The sequence below is a fragment of the Pongo abelii genome, chromosome 16 (genome assembly GCF_028885655.2).
Source record: "Pongo abelii isolate AG06213 chromosome 16, NHGRI_mPonAbe1-v2.0_pri, whole genome shotgun sequence".
NCBI lineage: Eukaryota > Metazoa > Chordata > Mammalia > Primates > Hominidae > Pongo > Pongo abelii.
In genome coordinates this window covers 68,765,274-68,782,552 of record NC_072001.2, presented here as the reverse complement: position 1 = coordinate 68,782,552, position 17,279 = coordinate 68,765,274, and the positions used below count along the sequence as shown (strand labels likewise).

Here is a 17,279-nt window from a genome sequence, read left to right as displayed (position 1 = left end):
TGCCATCAGGAGATGAGAAATTTTCATACCTTTCTGAAAATGAGAAAGCAAATGAAACTGGATTGATGAAAATGCCTGAATACAGAAAGTATAGCCTCCAAAGTAGTCATAAGAGAGATCAGCTACCAAGATGAGAACTGTTCTTGTGAATGAAGCCCAGGTGAGCAGGCAGAAGTATAAAATTACACAGCCAGGTAATTAAATTAAAAGACTACTTAAGGAATAGTTAGGCTAGGCATTGTTTTTCCTCTTATAGGAGTAGTTGTGAAAATGAAATACTCCAGCTCACAAAAGTATGGAATCTGTGAGTACTAAGAGTGAAGGAGAGATACCAAGGACATGCATTGAGATGAGAAAGAAAGTGGGGTTAAAAGTAATTGCAAAATTTCATTATTAGCCCAGATTTTTTTTTAAGGAAGCCCCACTCTACTTAAAATATACTGAAGTACCCACCAACCAAAGTAAAACCTTCCTTTGTTTGGTTGCCCTGTACATTCTCTTCCAATTCCCCATTCAAGCACTCTAAAGGGTGGCCTGCTTGCAGACATGCTCACATTGAGCTCTGTCATTCAAGGGAGAGTCTGAGTTCAAGACTAGCCTGGGTAACATGGCAAAACCCCATCTCTAGAAAAAAAAAAAAAAAAATTAGCCAGGTGTGGTGGTGCATGCCTGTGGTCCCAGCTACTTGGGAGGCTGAGGTGGGAAGATTGCTTGAGCTCTGGAGGTGGAGGTTGCAGTGAGCCGTGATTGTGCCACTGTCCTCCAGCCTGGATGACAGAGCAAAACCCTGCCTCAAAAAAAGTTTTTAATATTATAAAAAATAAAATGAAAAAAAGATGAAATGGAAGAAAACTTAGTTAACTTGATAGAGTATCAAAAAACTATAGCAAACACCATTCCTAACAGTGAAATATCATAATTATTTCTTTTAAAGTCCGGATTGGGCCAGGTGTGGTGGCTCACACCTGTAATCCCAGCACTTTGGGAGGCCGAGGCGGGCAGATCACAAGGTCAGGAGATGGAGACCATCCTGGCTAATATGGTGAAACCCCATCTCTACTAAAAATACAAAAAATTAGCTGGGCATGGTGGCATGCGCCTGTAGTACCAGCTACCCGGGAGGCTGAGACAGGAGAATCACTTGAACCTGGGAGGTGGAGGGCGGAGGTTGCAGTGAGCTGAGATGGTGCCACTGCACTCCAGCCCGGGCAACAGAGCTAGACTCTGTCTCAAAATAATAATAAAATCATAAAGTCAGGATCAAGGGAAGGAAGCATGCTAAACACCTGTGCTACCCAACAGCATTCTGGATTCTAACAATACCAGAAGGCAAGGAAAAGAAGTGAGAAATAAAGCCCGGGCATGGTGGCTCATGCTTGTAATCCCAACACTTTGGGAGGCCAAGGCAGGCATATCATTTGAGTCTAGGAGTTCAAGACCAGCCTGGGCAACATGGTGAAACCCTGTCTATACTAAAAATACAAAAAATTAGCCAGTCATGGTGGTGTGCACCTGTAGTCCCAGCGACTTGGAAGGCTGAAGTGGGAGGATCACTCGAGCCTGAGGAGTCGAGGCTGCTATGAGCTGTGATCACACCACTGCACTCCAGCCTGGGTGACATAGTGAAACTGTCTCAAAACAAAAAATGATAGATAAAAATGTTGTAAAAGAATTTAATAAAACTTGATATTCTCATAAATGAGGTTATCTACTACCACTGAAAAAACTGTTTAAACTGGTAAGGTGGCTAGAAACAACAAACATTTGTAAAACAGCTGTCCTGGATATGACAATAGCCAGTTAGAAAAGTAATGGAAAAATATGAGCTAATTCACTAGAACACAAACATGAAATGTCTAGAAGTAAACTTAACATTAAGTGTATAATACCTACATGGATAAAACTATAATACTTTACTGAAGGACATAATTTACTGATGGATTCAGTCTTGTAAAGGTATCAGTTCTAACCAGATTAGGGTAGTCTAATTAAAATATAAGAAAAAAAAGGCAAACCAAATACCTGGTGACTAAATAATACAAATCATAATTAGCTGCTTTAAAATTGATAGAGAAGATACATGAGAATAATCAAGAAAATTTTGAAAAAGAAAAGTATGAGGCCAGTTGCTGTGGCTCACACCTGTAATCCCAACACTTTGGGAGGCCGAGGCAGGCAGATCACTTAAGGTCAGGAATTCAAAACCAGCCTGGCCAACATGGTGAAACCCCATCTCTACTACAAATACAAAAATCAGCTGGGCGTGGTGGCGGGCGCCTGTAATCCCAGCTATTCGGGAGGCTGAGGCACGAGAATCACTTGAACCAAGGAGGTGGAGGTTGCACTGAGCTGAGATCATGCCACTGCACTCCAGCCTGGGCTTCAGACCGAAATTCTTTGGAAAAAAAAAAAGAGATAAGAGGCTGCACTCTAAAATACCAAAACTAACAAAACTAATGCTAAAACTATAATTAAAACAGTTTGCTAATCAATACAAAACAGATAAATGGACCAGTGGAATGGAGAAAAGTCCAGAAATAAAACTGTATATGTACATAGAAGTTTGGGATATGAAAAAATAGCATTTAACATCAGTGGGAAATGAGAATATTAAATAAATGTGTTGGTACACTTAGCTATCCACTTGAGGAAAAGATTCCTGCCCTTCACTGAACAAAAAAATAATAATCCTAGATGGATTAGATATTTAAGTGCACATTTTAAAAAGATTTTTTTCTCATTTAGGAGTGGAGAATTACTTCATTAGCAAGATACAGACCTTGGAACCCATAAAGGATGAAAATATTTTACCACGTAAAAATGTTAAAGCCTGGCCAGGCATGGTGGCTCGGGCCTGTAATCCCAGCACTTTGGGAGGTCAAGGCAGGTGGATCACTTGACGTCAGGAGTAAAGACTAGCCTGGCCAGCATGGCGAAACCCTGTCTCTACCAACAATACAAAAATTAGCCAGGCACGGTGGTGCACACCTGTAATCCCAGCCACTCGGGAGGCTGAGACAGGAGGATTGCTTGAGCCTGGGAGGCAGAGGCTGCAGTGAGCTGAGATTGCCCACTGTACTTCAGCCTGGACAGCAGAGTGGACCCTGTCTCAAAAAAAAAATTTTTGCCCTATATGATTAAAAATAACAACAATATACACACGTAACATTTTTATGTAGTAAAATATTTTCATCCTTTATGGGTTCCAAGGTGGAATTACAGGTATTAAATTTTTTTCATATAAAAATATACAGCTACCAAATTTTCTCACGTATTTTTAATATAACCAGAAAAAGATTTAACTTCAGTGTTCTCAAAAATGAAAAGTAGAAATATATATATTTTTGAAACCTTGGTTATTGTGGAAAAGAATAAAACGTAATTCTAGTGGTTTCATGTTTGGGTGATACCTTGTCAGAGAGGAAAATTATCAATAAATGGAGATTAAAAGTCAATGAGGTTACCTTACTAACTAGTATATACTTTGCTGTAACTAAAAAATGATTTCTTAAAAATTGAACTGCAGCACATTTGTCCAAATTAGCATGCCTTTGTAAAATTGGTTGTTTTTTTTCTCTAGATGTTGTAATATTAGTTCAGCTGATCATCTGGGTAGTTAGGTGTTAAGTGTTTTTTCTGCCTTAGAAGTGACTTTTTAATTAATTACCTTTAAATGTACAAGAAATTAAGCTTATACTTATGTCCTTAGGATCAAAGTTCTGATCGTACCAGTCTTTCTTCAGTGGGAGCCCAGGATTCTGAATCTACCTCTTTAACAGATGAAGATGTCTGCCATGAGTTGGAAGGAGCTATCTCCTCTCAAGAGACCAGTGCTACTTCAGGGACTAAGAGAATTGATCTCAGCCGAATAAGCCTGGAAAGTTCTGCATCCTTGGAAGGTTTGTCCAAACAGTTCTGTCATACTGCATTTGATTTGTAGTTTCATTTGAATTGTGACACTTTCACTTTTTTCTTTATGATTTAATGTTGTTTTTTAATTTTGTAAACAATTTGTATAGTTCCAAAGTCAAAACAATAAAACCAAGGCACTTTCACAAAAGTGTAACTTTCATCCCCACTCCCTCATCCTGTTTTCTCCCTATCCCTAGAAGCAACCATTTTTATTCATTTTTGGTTTATCCTTCCATTGTTGCTTTTTTAAAAATACAGGTATAGGTATATATATATATTTTTTTTTCTTATTACTTCCCTGTCTTCTTACTCAAAGGTAACATACTGTCAATACTTTCCTACCCCTTGATTTTGTCACTTAATATACTCTGAAGATCATTCTATATCATCACATAGCAATGTTCCCCATTCATTTTTTCAGCTGTATAGTACAAACTTATAGTTATACATCATGTGTGGATGTATTATAATTTATTTTAGCCACTTCCCTATTAATGGATGTCAAGTTTCCAGTTTTTCTAATGCTATAATGCATATATGTTATATTTTTACCAGTGTGTCTTTGGAAGATACTTCAGAATTCTTCCTTGAAGTGCTATTGCCAAATTCGCTTCCTCAGGTTATTTTGCATTCCCACTGCCAGTATATGAGAATGCCTATTTCCCCACAGCCTTGTCAACAAAATATGTTGGCATACTTGGATTTTTACCATCTGTTAGGTGAGGAATGTATTTCAGTTTAGTTTTCATTTCTATTTCTCTTATAAATGAAGTTGAGAATCTCTTTAAGGACCATTTGCATTTCTTCTTCTGTGGACTGTCCTTTGCCTACAGTTTAATTGTTGGTCCTTTTTTTTAATGTTTTTAGTAGCTTTTTTTATATTAGGGAGTTAATCCTTTGTTGCTTATATAAGTTGCAAGTAGTTTATCTAAGTTTGTTTTTTGGGGGTGTTTTTTTGCCATATGTAAGTTTTAAATTCTATATCATCAAATGTATCAGTCTTTCCTCTTACTGCTTCTGGATTGTGAGTTGCTAGAATAGGTTTTTCTTTCCTTAAGATGTAAAAGAATCCATCAGTGTTTTCTTCTGATACTTATCTGGTTTCCTTCTTTTTTTTATTTATTTATTATTATTATACTTTAAGTTTTAGGGTACATGTGCACAATGTGCAGGTTTGTTACATATGTATACATGTGCCATGTTGGTGTGCTGCACCCATTAACTTGCCATTTAGCATTAGGTATATCTCCTAATGCTATTCCTCCCCCTTCCCCCCACCCCACAACAGTCCCCAGAGTGTGATGTTCCCCTTCCTGTGTCCATGTGTTCTCATTGTTCAATTCCCATCTATGAGTGAGAACATGCGGTGTTTGGTTTTTTGTCCTTGGGATAGTTTACTGAGAATGATGATTTTCAATTTCATCCATGTCCCTACAAAGGACATGAACTCATCATTTTTTATGGCTGCATAGTATTCCATGGTGTGTATGTGCCACATTTTCTTAATCCAGTCTATCATTGTTGGACATTTGGGTTGGTTCCAAGTCTTTGCTATTGTGAATAATGCAGCAATAAACATACGTGTGCATGTGTCTTCACAGCAGCATGATTTGTAATCCTTTGGGTATATACCGAGTAATGGGATGGCTGGGTCAAATGGTATTTCTAGTTCTAGATCCCTGAGGAATCGCCACACTGACTTCCACAATGGTTGAACTAGTTTATAGGCCCACCAACAGTGTAAAAGTGTTGCTATTTCTCCACATCCTCTCCAGCACCTCTTGTTTCTTGACTTTTTAATGCAGCCAAAAGACACATGAAAAAATGCTCATCATCACTGGCCATCAGAGAAATGCAAATCAAAACCACAATGAGATACCATCTCACACCAGTTAGAATGGCAATCATTAAAAAGTCTGGTTTTCTTCTTAATGTTTTCTGGGGCCAGCAGACTTTTTGTGTAAAGCATTATGTAGTAAATATTTTAGGTTTTGCAGGCCACATACACCTCTGTCACATACTCTTTTTTTTGTTTGTTTCTTTCTTTAACAACTTTTTTAAATGTAAAAGACACTCTTAGCTCAGGGCCATACAAATATGGATTTTACCTCTGATTTAGATATTTGATCCATAGAAAGTTATCCTGGTTAATGGTATGAAGAATGGATGTAATAGAAGATTTGTTTTTCACTTTATCTTTGCTCTTTTAAAAAGCTTTTATTATGGAAATTTTCAAACATATGCAAAAGTATAAGGAATAGCATTATGAACCCCCATGTATCCATCACCCAGCTTCAATAATTATCAACCAATAACCAGTCTTACTTTATCTGTTCCTTTCTCCTCTGCTGCCGTTTTCTCCTTCCTCAATGAGTTATTTCAAGCAAATCTCAGACAATGTATAATTTTATTCATAAACACCTCAATATGTATCTCTAAAGTAAAAGACTTTTATGTTATCTATTTTAAACTATTTAAGTGTAACATATAATGTGTCTTTTTTTTTTTTTTTTTTAAGATAGGGTCTCACTCTGTTGCTCAGGCTGGAGTGCAGTGGCACAGTCATGGCTCACTGCAACCATGATCTCCCATGCTCAAGCCTCAGCATCCCAAGTAGCTGGGACTACAGGTGTGCACCAGCACACCCGGCTATTTTTTTGTAGAGATGGGATCTCACTATGTTGCACAGGCTGGTCTCAAACTCCTGGGCTCAAGTGATCCTCCCGCATTGGCTTCCCAAAGTGCTGGGATTACAGGCTTGAGCCACCACACTCAGCTATACTTTTATGAATGTAAATACATTTCATAAATTCAGCACACCTGAGTAATCAGCGCTTAGCTCAAGAAACAACATTTATAGCATCTAGAACCCTCTCTCGTGCCCATGTCTAGTCACTTCTTTCTTTACAGGTAAACATTAACTTCTAACACAATAGATTAACTCGGCTATTTTTGAACATTTTATGGGCTCAAATAGTATATATCTTTTATGAAGTGTTTTTTTGAAAACATAATCATAATACCATCATACTTTTAAGTGATACTTATCATATATATCAAATATTTAGTTTCAAATTTTCATGGTTATAAAACTCATTTTATAGATGGTTTTTTCACATTGGGGTCCATACAGGGCCAGCATTTGCATTTGGCTGATATGTCTATTAACTCTTTTTTGTCTTTATTCCCCTTCCTCTCCCTCTTTTTTTTCTCCCTTGCTGTATATTTATGAAGAAATTAGGTGATTAGCCCCACTCCCTTCTTTTCTTTTTTAACATACAAGAACAGTTCATTGTCTAAGCAAATAACACTAAACTTACAGCTTGATTCATATTTATTAAAATGAATATTCTATATTGTAGATTAGTTAGATACAAAAGGTAGGATGCTCAAATAAATGAACTCAAGGCTAATAGACGGTTTGGGGAAGCAATTTTGAACTAGCTGTAGCAGAGGGATTACAGAAGGTTTTTGGGAAGAAGCATCAAGGGAAGAACTGCATTTACCACCAGTGCTAAGCATCTTAAAGGACAGTGAGATTTCAGCTCGTTTTCTGCCTCTCTAGGGTGTCTCTACATGGTAGGGAGTAGGACCAGTGGTAGTTCTGGACCTTTTTTTTTTTTCCTCCTTGTTATTTATTTGCTGAAGCAATCAAGTCTTTGGTCTGGATCATGCTGATTGCATCCCGGTGGTGGGACTACAGGTAGCTGGGACTACAGGCACACAGTAACATGCCTGGCTACTTTTTTTGTATTTTTTGTAGAAACAGGGTTTTCACCATGTTGCCCAGGCTGGTCTCAAACTCCTGATCCACCTGCCTCAGCCTCCCAAAAGACCATGCCTGGCCTTTTGATCTTTATCTTTATAAAAATACCAGTCCTCGGCTGGGCACGGTGGCTCACGCCTGTAATCCCAGCACTTTGGGAGGCCGAGGTGGACAGATCATGAGGTCAAGAGATCGAGACCATCCTGGCCAACATGGTGAAACCCCATCTGTACTAAAACTACAAAAAATTAGCTGGGTGTGGTGGCATGTGCCTGTAGTCCCAGCTACTCAGGAGGCTGAGCCAGGAGAATCGCTTGAACCCAGGAGGCGGAGGTTGCAGTTAACCAAGATCACGCCACTGCACTCCAGCCTGGTAACAGTGAGATTCCGTCTCAAAAAAAAAAAAAAAAAATACCAGTACTCATTCATAAAATGTAGTAATGACAGAGAAAAAAATGTGTTGAGAAGGTATAACATAGATCACCTCCAGTTTTACTGACAAGATACGATCACTGTTGACAACTGATTTGACCACAAAACTTCCCTTACTTTTTCGTTGTTATTGTTTTAATATTTACTGATATCCTATTGTTCTTAATAATATAATTGGAAATTCTTCTCTAGTATTTACGAGCAAACAGCAAGATTAAACTTTTTTTTTTTTTTTTTTTGGAGTCAGGATCTCATTCTGCTGCCCATGCTCTCATTGTAACCTCAAATTTCTGGACTCAAGAAATTTGGACTCCTACCCCAGTCTCCCAAGTAGCTGTGACTATAAACACACACCACCACGTCCAGCTAATTCTTTATTTTTATTTTTTTGTAGAGACAGGGTCTCACTGTGTTGCCAAGGCTGGTCTCAAATTGCTGGCCTGAAGCAATCCTCCCACTTTAGCCTCCCAACGTGTTAGGATTACAGGCATGAGCCACCATGCCCAGCTATTCTAGTTCTTAAAAGACTCTTATAAGGAGAGAATTGCCACTAAATCTTTTCATGATTTGATATAAAAATGAGCTATTTTATACTTTTTAGACCTTGGAACTAAATACTTTCCTGTATTTTAAACGTGAAAAAATAGAAACAGCACAATAATTACTAATGACTAGAATGCTTTCTAGTCTGTACACATAAAGTGCTTACTTAATAAGTCAGTAATGAGTGGACACACCTAAGATGTGGGGATGAGCAGAATTAGAGCACATTTCCTTAGGTTTGTGCTCAAAAGTTCATGCCTTGAAAAAATCTTGTTCATTATTTATTTGTTTTTCCTAATTACTTTTAATATTTTGACTGGAATAGGTTAACATTTTATCCGAGAACTTATGGAAGTAAAAGATTCTTATATCCTTTCTCATTAATTTTAATGGTTTCTGTTCTTTGTCTTTCACTAATGAACAGGATCCCTGTCGAAGTTTGCCTTACCTGGGAAATCAGAAGTGACATCTTCCTTCAACGCGAGTAATACAAATATCTTCCAGAACTATGCAATGGAGGTACACTTTTATGCAAAAGAGAATTTTCATATACTGCTTTATAAAATTCACATTTCTTAAGTATTGGTGGTCCCAGGTAGAATAATAGAAGTTAAATACATAGGCTGGGCGCGGTGGTTCACGCCTGTAATCCCAGCACTTTGGGAGGCCAACATGGGTGGATCACCTGAGGTCAGGGGTTCGAGGCCAGCCTGGCCAATATGGTGAAACCACGTCTCTATTAAAAATACAAAAATTACCCAGGCATGGTGGCGGGCACCTGTAATCCCAGTTACTAGGGAGGCTGAGGCAGGAGAATTACTTAAACCTGGGAGGCAGAGATTGCAGTGAGCCAAGATCACGCCACTGCACTCCAGCCTGGGCGACAGAGCAAGACTCCATCTCAAAAAAAGAGAAAAAATAATAAGTTAAATACATAGCACTTGAAATTTCAGAATGTGAGTTGCATCTGAGTAAAGTTAAAATTTAGCTTTTGGATATCCAGTATTTCAGATTATTGAAGTCATACTAACTTATTTCTATTAGGACAGATCTATGCTTACTTTAAGGTTTATCAACCTACAAAAGCATTTTAATTTTCATTGTTAGTATTTGGGTTTTCTTCATGAATGTTCTCTGAGTGTTTATTTCACATAATAAACACAATCAGTTTTGCTATGCAAGCATACTTTTTGGTGAATGTACAGGGAGTAGTTTTGGCATTATGTTGTCAGCTTCTTCCACCATGTTTTTCATTCTTTGTGTCAGTTTGACATAGGTCCCTGCTGGGTAAGCGTTTGTATCCCACATACTTACAATGAAAAAGTTATACCTTTTCACTTTAAAACTTTTTCCTAATTTTTCTGTAAAAATTGCTTCCAAATACATTTGTGAGTATGGTTGCTATTTTATGTTAATTTGCATAAATCTGGAAAATAAATTTGCATACAGCCAAAACATAGATGATGAACACTAACTTTACAAAGTTTCTGGAGGCTTCGAGAATTTCTATATTTTCTTAACATAATGATAGCATTTATAATTATCTATAGCAATGCTTATTAAACTGTCTTTTGTAAAAGACCAGGGTTGTTTTCATTTTGTTTGTTTAATTTCTAATCTGTCATAGCTAATGTTCTTAGAAAATACATTGATTACACACTTAGATGTTACTGCAATATCACAGTACTTTAAAAAGTTTATAAATCCTTCTCTCAATTTCTTATTTATCTCATCACAATCCAGTAAGTGTTTGTGGACCAGCACTGGTCTGGCAACCACACTGATTTGTAATATGTAATTACAAATGCCTGTTTGGGTTATTAACAAATTGGTGATTGAGTTTACTTTTCCATTAATAAAACCACAGCAAATTTTACTCTGATTTATAATGAAAAAATCCTCACTTAAAAGCAAGTTTCCCTTTCAGGCAAAAATTCTGGAATAGATTTAGCTGAAGACGATTATAGTATATAATACACTGATGTAATCCAGTGTTTGTGTATAGCATTTGAATCCTTCTGGGTTTTAATTATCCAATGAATTTATGAGTTTAAATGGTTTTTAATTCATAATCTGAATTAACCAGCTTTCTTTATAAAGTGCTATCTTCTCCCACAGGTTCTCATCTCAAGTTGCTCTCGGTGTAGAACTTGTGATTGTCTTGTCCATGATGAGGAAATCATGGCTGGCTGGACAGCAGATGATTCAAATCTCAATACTACATGCCCATTCTGTGGCAATATCTTCTTACCCTTTCTGAATATAGAAATAAGAGATTTAAGACGACCTGGAAGGTAATGATATTTTTTTTCCTTCATGTTTAAGGATCATGTTCCCTATAATATCTCTTTTCTCAAAAAGTTCCTTTGATTCACATTACAGATACTTTCTAAAGTCAAGCCCATCAACAGAAAATATGCACTTTCCATCCTCCATTTCAAGTCAGACGAGGCAGTCTTGCATTTCAACATCAGCCTCTGGTCTTGACACATCTGCTGTCTCTGTTCAAGGGAATTTTGATCTAAATAGGTAATTATGATTATGTGGAACTATATTTTAACAACATATATTTACACATATTTTAGAAGTATGACAGAAAAATTAGTTGACCATTTCCAGGTTTAAATGTCTGTGAATAACAGATTCATAATCTTAAATTCTTACTCTTAAAACAGTGTTAAAATTCTCTAATCACATAAATCTTTAAATATGTAGTTATATGTTATACTTTATTAATCCCCAGAGTTTAAGCTGTATGTATATATGATAATGTTTACTAGTATTTTAAAGGTAAAAAAAAAAGGTAGAACACTTGAGGTTTATAATGACCATCTTTTTCTTGTCTCTATCTCTTCAGGAATTAAGTCAATACGACTACTTTTTAATACTTAATTTTCTACCTAGGAATATTTAATAATCTAAGAAAGCATTTGGAGCTGATATAGGAACTGTGAAATTAAACTAAAATTTACATAGTAAGCCTAATATAAGTAAATCTACACTTAAAACTGATGCAGAAATCAATTCCATTTTGCAGAAGTGCCAAATAAGCCATATATAGCTGGACAGATGAAGCCATATTGGTAGCTGCATGTGCCAAAAAATGCCTGTGTAGTGTTGGCAGGCTAACGCGACCCATTTGATCTTGATTACTTAATAAAACCAAAAATCTGTTTGTGCACCTTCTTTTATCACAGGTCTATTGTAGCCCTTATCTTTGTCTCCTGGGTTGTGACTCCTGAAGGAATATGTGCCTTTTTTCTCTGCTTTCTATCCCCATGTTCTAGTGTACTTTCTGCTGTATAGAAGTCTACTAAATGTTTTGAATACATGAATGAATCTTGAATATTTAAAGTTGATTTGATAAAAAAGGAAATTTATCATGACTATACTACTTAAAAATATATCCTATTTCCCAGCTGAAGCCTGAGTAGCATTTCCTTTCATTCATGTTGCCATGACTAGCTCTGATTCTTTTTTTTTTTTTTTGAGACAGAGTCTCACTCTGTTGCCCATACTGGAGTACAGTGGTGCAATCTTGGCTCACTGCAACCTTTGCCTCCCAGGTTCAAACAATGCTCCTGCCTCAGCCTCCCAAGTAGCTGGGATTACAGGCACCCGCCATCACACCTGGCTAATTTTTCTATTTTTAGTAGAGACAGGGTTTCACCATGTTGGCCAAGCTGCTCTCGAACTCCTGACGTCAGGCAATCCACCCACCTCAGCCTCCCAAAGTGCTGGCATTACAGGCATGAGCCACCTCGCCCGACCATCTAGCTCTGATTTTAAAAAGAACATGGCCGGGAGTGGTGGCCCACACTTGTAATCCCAGCACTTTGGGAGGCCAAGGTGGGCAGATGGCTTGAGCCTGGGAGTTCGAGACCAGCCTGGACAACATGGCGAAACCCCATCTGTACTAAAAATACAAAAATTAGGCAGGCATGGTGGTGTGTGCCTGTAGTCCCAGCCACTCGGGAGGCTGAGGTGGGAGGATTGCTTGAGCCTAGGGGACAGAAGTTGCAGAGAGCCGAGATCACACCACTGCAGTCCAGCCTCGGTGACAGAGCAAGACTGTCTTTAAAAAAAAAAAAAAAAAAGAGATAGAGAACATGATCCTTGTTGATGAAGTAAAGTAAATGTAGACACTGATACACTTTCTTCTTTTTTCAATGCCCAAGCAAATCTAAACTGCAGGAAAATTTTTGCACCCGAAGTATTCAGATCCCTGCTAATAGATCAAAAACAGCTATGTCTAAATGTCCAATATTTCCAATGGCCAGGAGTATTAGTACTTCTGGCCCCTTGGATAAGGAAGATACTGGAAGACAGAAGCTCATTTCTACAGGCAGCCTGCCAGCTACTTTACAAGGAGCTACAGTATGTATTTTGGTGTATTTTTTTATTTGGAAATTGATCACTTACGTATGATTTTGTTCCCCTTGTCCTAAGTAGTCTTATTAGCTTTATTATTGCCAAGAAGAGTCTCTTATCCCATGATACAATTATATTACTTTTCTACTCATATGGGAATCATTGAATTTTTTAATGGCTTAGTATTATTTTGCATTTGCTATTTATGGTTTTTATTTATTCAACAGGATTCTTTAGGTTTAGAATGGCACCTTCCAAGTCCCGATCCTGTCACTGTTCCGTATCTTAGTCCTTTAGTGGTATGGAAAGAACTTGAAAGCTTATTGGAAAATGAAGGTGATCATGCAATAACAGTGGCAGACTTTGTGGACCATCATCCAATTGTTTTTTGGAACCTGGTATGGTATTTCAGACGTCTTGACTTGCCCAGTAACTTACCTGGATTGATTCTTTCTTCTGAGCACTGTAACAAGTATTCAAAGGTATGAGACTAAAAATTAAAAGGCAATGAATGCTTCTGTCACCATTGTAATGTTTGCATATTCCTAATGATTAAAAAGTAAGGTTTGTTTTTATGCTAAATTTGTTTTATTTTTTGAGACGGAGTCTCACTCTTTCGCCAGGCTGGAGTGCAGTGGCACTATCTCGGCTCACTGCAGCCTCCAGCTACAGGGTTCAAGCAATTCTCCTGCCTCAGCCTCCCAAGTAGCTGGGACTACAGGCACCCTCCACCATGCCTGGCTAGTTTTTGTATTTTTAGTAGAGACGGTGTTTCACCATGTTGGCCAGGATGGTCTCGATCTCTTGACCTTATTATGATCCTCCTGCCTCAGCCTCCCAAAGTGTTGGGATTACAGGAATGAGCCACCGCGCCCAGCCTATGCTAAATATTTTTAATAGCCATCTGGGTCATTAGATAAATAGAATTGTTTTAGTTGTATTTACAAATAATATTTTCTTCTTACAGGCTAGCAATAAGAGTCTTTTCTTCTGCCTTCTTCTAAAATTTACATTAAACGTACTTGAATTTTTGCTCTTGCTTCAAGAATAAACTGGAAATGACTCTTAGGAGGAAGATTTGTGAGTTAGGCCCACTTATATCTTGTACTTCTTTCAAAACAAGCCTATTTTTTTTTTTTTTTTTTTTTTTGACACAAGGTCTCGCCCTGTCACCCAGGCTGGAGTGCAGTGGTGTGGTCATGGCTCACTGTGACCTCTAACCCCTGGGCTCAAGTGACCCTCCTGTCTCAGCCTCCCAAAGTGCTGGGGTTATAGGCAGGAGCCACTGTGTCCAGCCCAAGCCTAACACTTTTTAAGGATATCTGTACAGCAGTCCCTCCTTATTCATGGTTTTCCTTTCTGAGGTTTCAGTTACCCATGGTAACTGTAGTCTCAAAATATTAAATGGAAACTTCCAGAAAGAAACACTTCATAAGTTTTAAATTGCATGCTGTTCTGAGTAGCATGATGAAATCTCGTGCTGTCCCATCTGGGATGTGAATCATCCCTTTGTTCAGTGTATCCACGCTATGTATGCCACCTGCCTGTTAATCATTGAGTAGCCATCTCTGTTATCAGACCGACTGTGATAGTATCACAGTGCTTGTGTTCATGTAACTCCTGTTTTACTTAATGGCACAAAGTGGTGATGCTGGCATATTGTTTTAATTGTTCTATTTTATTAGTTATTGTTAATTTCTTTTTGTGCCTCATTTATAAATTAAATATCACAAGTATGTATGTATAGGAAAATACAGTATATATATAGGGTTCGGTACTATCTGCAGTTATAGGTATCCATTGGAGGTCTTGGAATATAGCCGCTGAGGATAAAGGGGGACTATTGAAATTCATATTGCAATCATGTGCTACCACTCTCGTCATTCCTTTACCCTGGATTTTTGTTTAACATTTAGGCAATTTGTTTGTTATATGTTCATTTGTATTTTTGGCATGTTGTTTTATAAAAGTGCCTTGAGTTTTTCATATACTGCCACTGCCACTAAATGGTGGTCTCTAAGTTCAGGAACCTTGCCTTCTGTCTTCTTGTGCTGCATGCCTATGATTGTGCATGTGCTTCGGATTTTCAGTACATCATACATGAGTGACAAAGATGTGAACTCAGCGTTATCTGGGCCAGGGTCTTGGATGATATAGAATGGGACTCCTGGATTTATCTTTCTGTGACTTTCAATCATGAGCAAGAGGAGCAAGATGAGTTCTTCTTGGTACCCTTTCTCACTGATCTCAAGTACTTTGTTATATCTGATCTTTAGAGATCATTAGCTTTTCCAGACAGCCTGTCTTCCTGTAGTAGATATCAAATGTAGGTAAATCAGTCTTTTTCTGTTCTCTTTTCTGTCTCACACATATACATCCTAAAAAATATTTATAAGAATTTTATAAAATACTTATGAAAAATTATCATGTAAGGATCATTAATGAATGTTTATTGTATAACACAGATTCCCCGCCACTGTATGTCTGAAGATAGCAAATATGTTTTAATCCAAATGTTATGGGACAATATGAAGTTACATCAGGATCCGGGACAGCCCTTGTACATTCTCTGGAATGCACACAGTAAGTGCCATCATAGAATGCTGACTTTGTTCATATGAGAGTAATTTCTACTTGCTTTAAATAGCGTAAACCAATGTATAACTGACTTTTATTTTACTGTACTACTTTTTGTCTTACAGGTCAAAGTCGTACTCTTTTGTTTGAGAGTGAGTGATTTTTTTAGTGCTACCTTCTATGGAGGTCTAAGGGTTTTTTGTTTTTTTGTTTTTTTTTTTTTTGGTTTGGTTTTTTGAGGGGTGCTGTGTATGTGCTGGAGGGGTTGGTTGTGTTTTGCAGAATTCAGCTTTCAGCACATTGCTCATCCCAATTTCTTCTTTTTACTTATTTTTTATTTGTTTCCATCCCAGGCTGCTGATTTAGAATTTTCATCAGAGGCTGTATTAAGGGAAACAATATTTTTAGTTATTGTCTATTTAAGACCACAGAAAGCTTTAGACCTTTTTTTGTCATTATTTGTCTTATTTTTTGCTTTCTTCATTCTTGGATTCCTCTTTATCTATTGCCCTTAATTTATTTTTAGTGCTTTGTAACTTAATATCTGTCCGTTGCTGCTTAATTTCTTTCTCCTGTCTACACAGAACATTTTCCTTCATCTGTTCTTTTGTTCGTTTACAGCCCAAAAATATCCAATGGTCCATTTATTGCAAAAAAGTGATAACTCATTTAACCAGGAACTGTTGAAAAGTATGGTAAAAAGCATTAAAATGAATGATGTCTATGGACCAATGAGTCAGATTTTAGAGACACTGAATAAGTGTCCACATTTTAAAAGACAGAGGTAAGTCCTTCTCTTAGATGAATATATTGTTCTCCTAGGCAGATTCATATTGTTTGCTTAGTAATTTGTTAGAATATCTCATGCTTATGATAGCATTAAATTTTTTATAGGGAACATATGGACTATATGGATACTAATATTTTCTCCATGACTTTTTCTCCCTAGGAGTTTATACAGAGAAATACTATTTCTCTCACTTGTGGCACTGGGAAGAGAAAACATTGATATAGGTAATTTAGCTTTATATCTAATACGTAATATTTATATATCATGGAATAGTTTTCCAAGTATTTTTATATTAGTAGTTATACTTTATTGGTAATATTAAATCTGTAATTATATTAAGGTAGATTAGTTGTTGCTAAGGACCAAGAGGTGGGGTGAATAGGGAGTGACTGCTAACTGGTATAAGGTTTCTTTTTGGTGAGATGAAAATGTTCTGGAATTAGGCAGTGGTGATAGTTGTACAGTCTTGTGAATATACCAAAAAAACACTAAATTGTACACTTTAAGTTAGTGAATTCTATGGTATATGGATTATATTTCAATTTTTAAAAGTTAATCTGACAAGAAAAGGACTAGTCAGGAAAAATTATTTAACTGAAAGGGGCTGGGTGCAGTAGCTCATATCTGTAATCCCAGCACTTTGGGAGGCCAAGGTGGGTGGATTGCTTGAGCCCAGGAGTTTGAGACCAGCCTGGGCAACATGGTGAAACCCCATTTCTACAAAACAGTTAGCCAGATGTGGTGGCACATGGCTGTAGTCCCAGCTACTTGGGAGGCTGAGATGAAAGTATCATATGAGCCTGGGCAGTTGAGGCTGCAGTGAGCCATGACAGTGCCGCTGCATGCCAGCTTGGGCTGTAGAGCAAGACCTTGTCTCATAAAAAAAGA

At 37.4% G+C, this 17,279-nt stretch overlaps 1 protein-coding gene across 7 annotated transcripts in view; it reads left to right on the top strand.

The window, feature by feature from the left end:
- DENND4A (DENN domain containing 4A) overlaps positions 1-17,279 on the top strand; it is a 144,237-nt gene that overhangs the window by 117,350 nt on the left and 9,608 nt on the right. For all 7 annotated transcript variants that reach the window (XM_054532805.2, XM_054532803.2, XM_024232687.2 and 4 more), the window contains 9 exons: positions 3,710-3,899; positions 9,078-9,172; positions 10,772-10,947; positions 11,036-11,182; positions 12,832-13,030; positions 13,252-13,506; positions 15,490-15,607; positions 16,223-16,385; positions 16,551-16,615. In XM_054532805.2, coding sequence (XP_054388780.1) covers positions 3,710-3,899; positions 9,078-9,172; positions 10,772-10,947; positions 11,036-11,182; positions 12,832-13,030; positions 13,252-13,506; positions 15,490-15,607; positions 16,223-16,385; positions 16,551-16,615 — 1,408 coding nt within the window. The remainder of the gene's footprint in view (positions 1-3,709; positions 3,900-9,077; positions 9,173-10,771; positions 10,948-11,035; positions 11,183-12,831; positions 13,031-13,251; positions 13,507-15,489; positions 15,608-16,222; positions 16,386-16,550; positions 16,616-17,279) is intronic.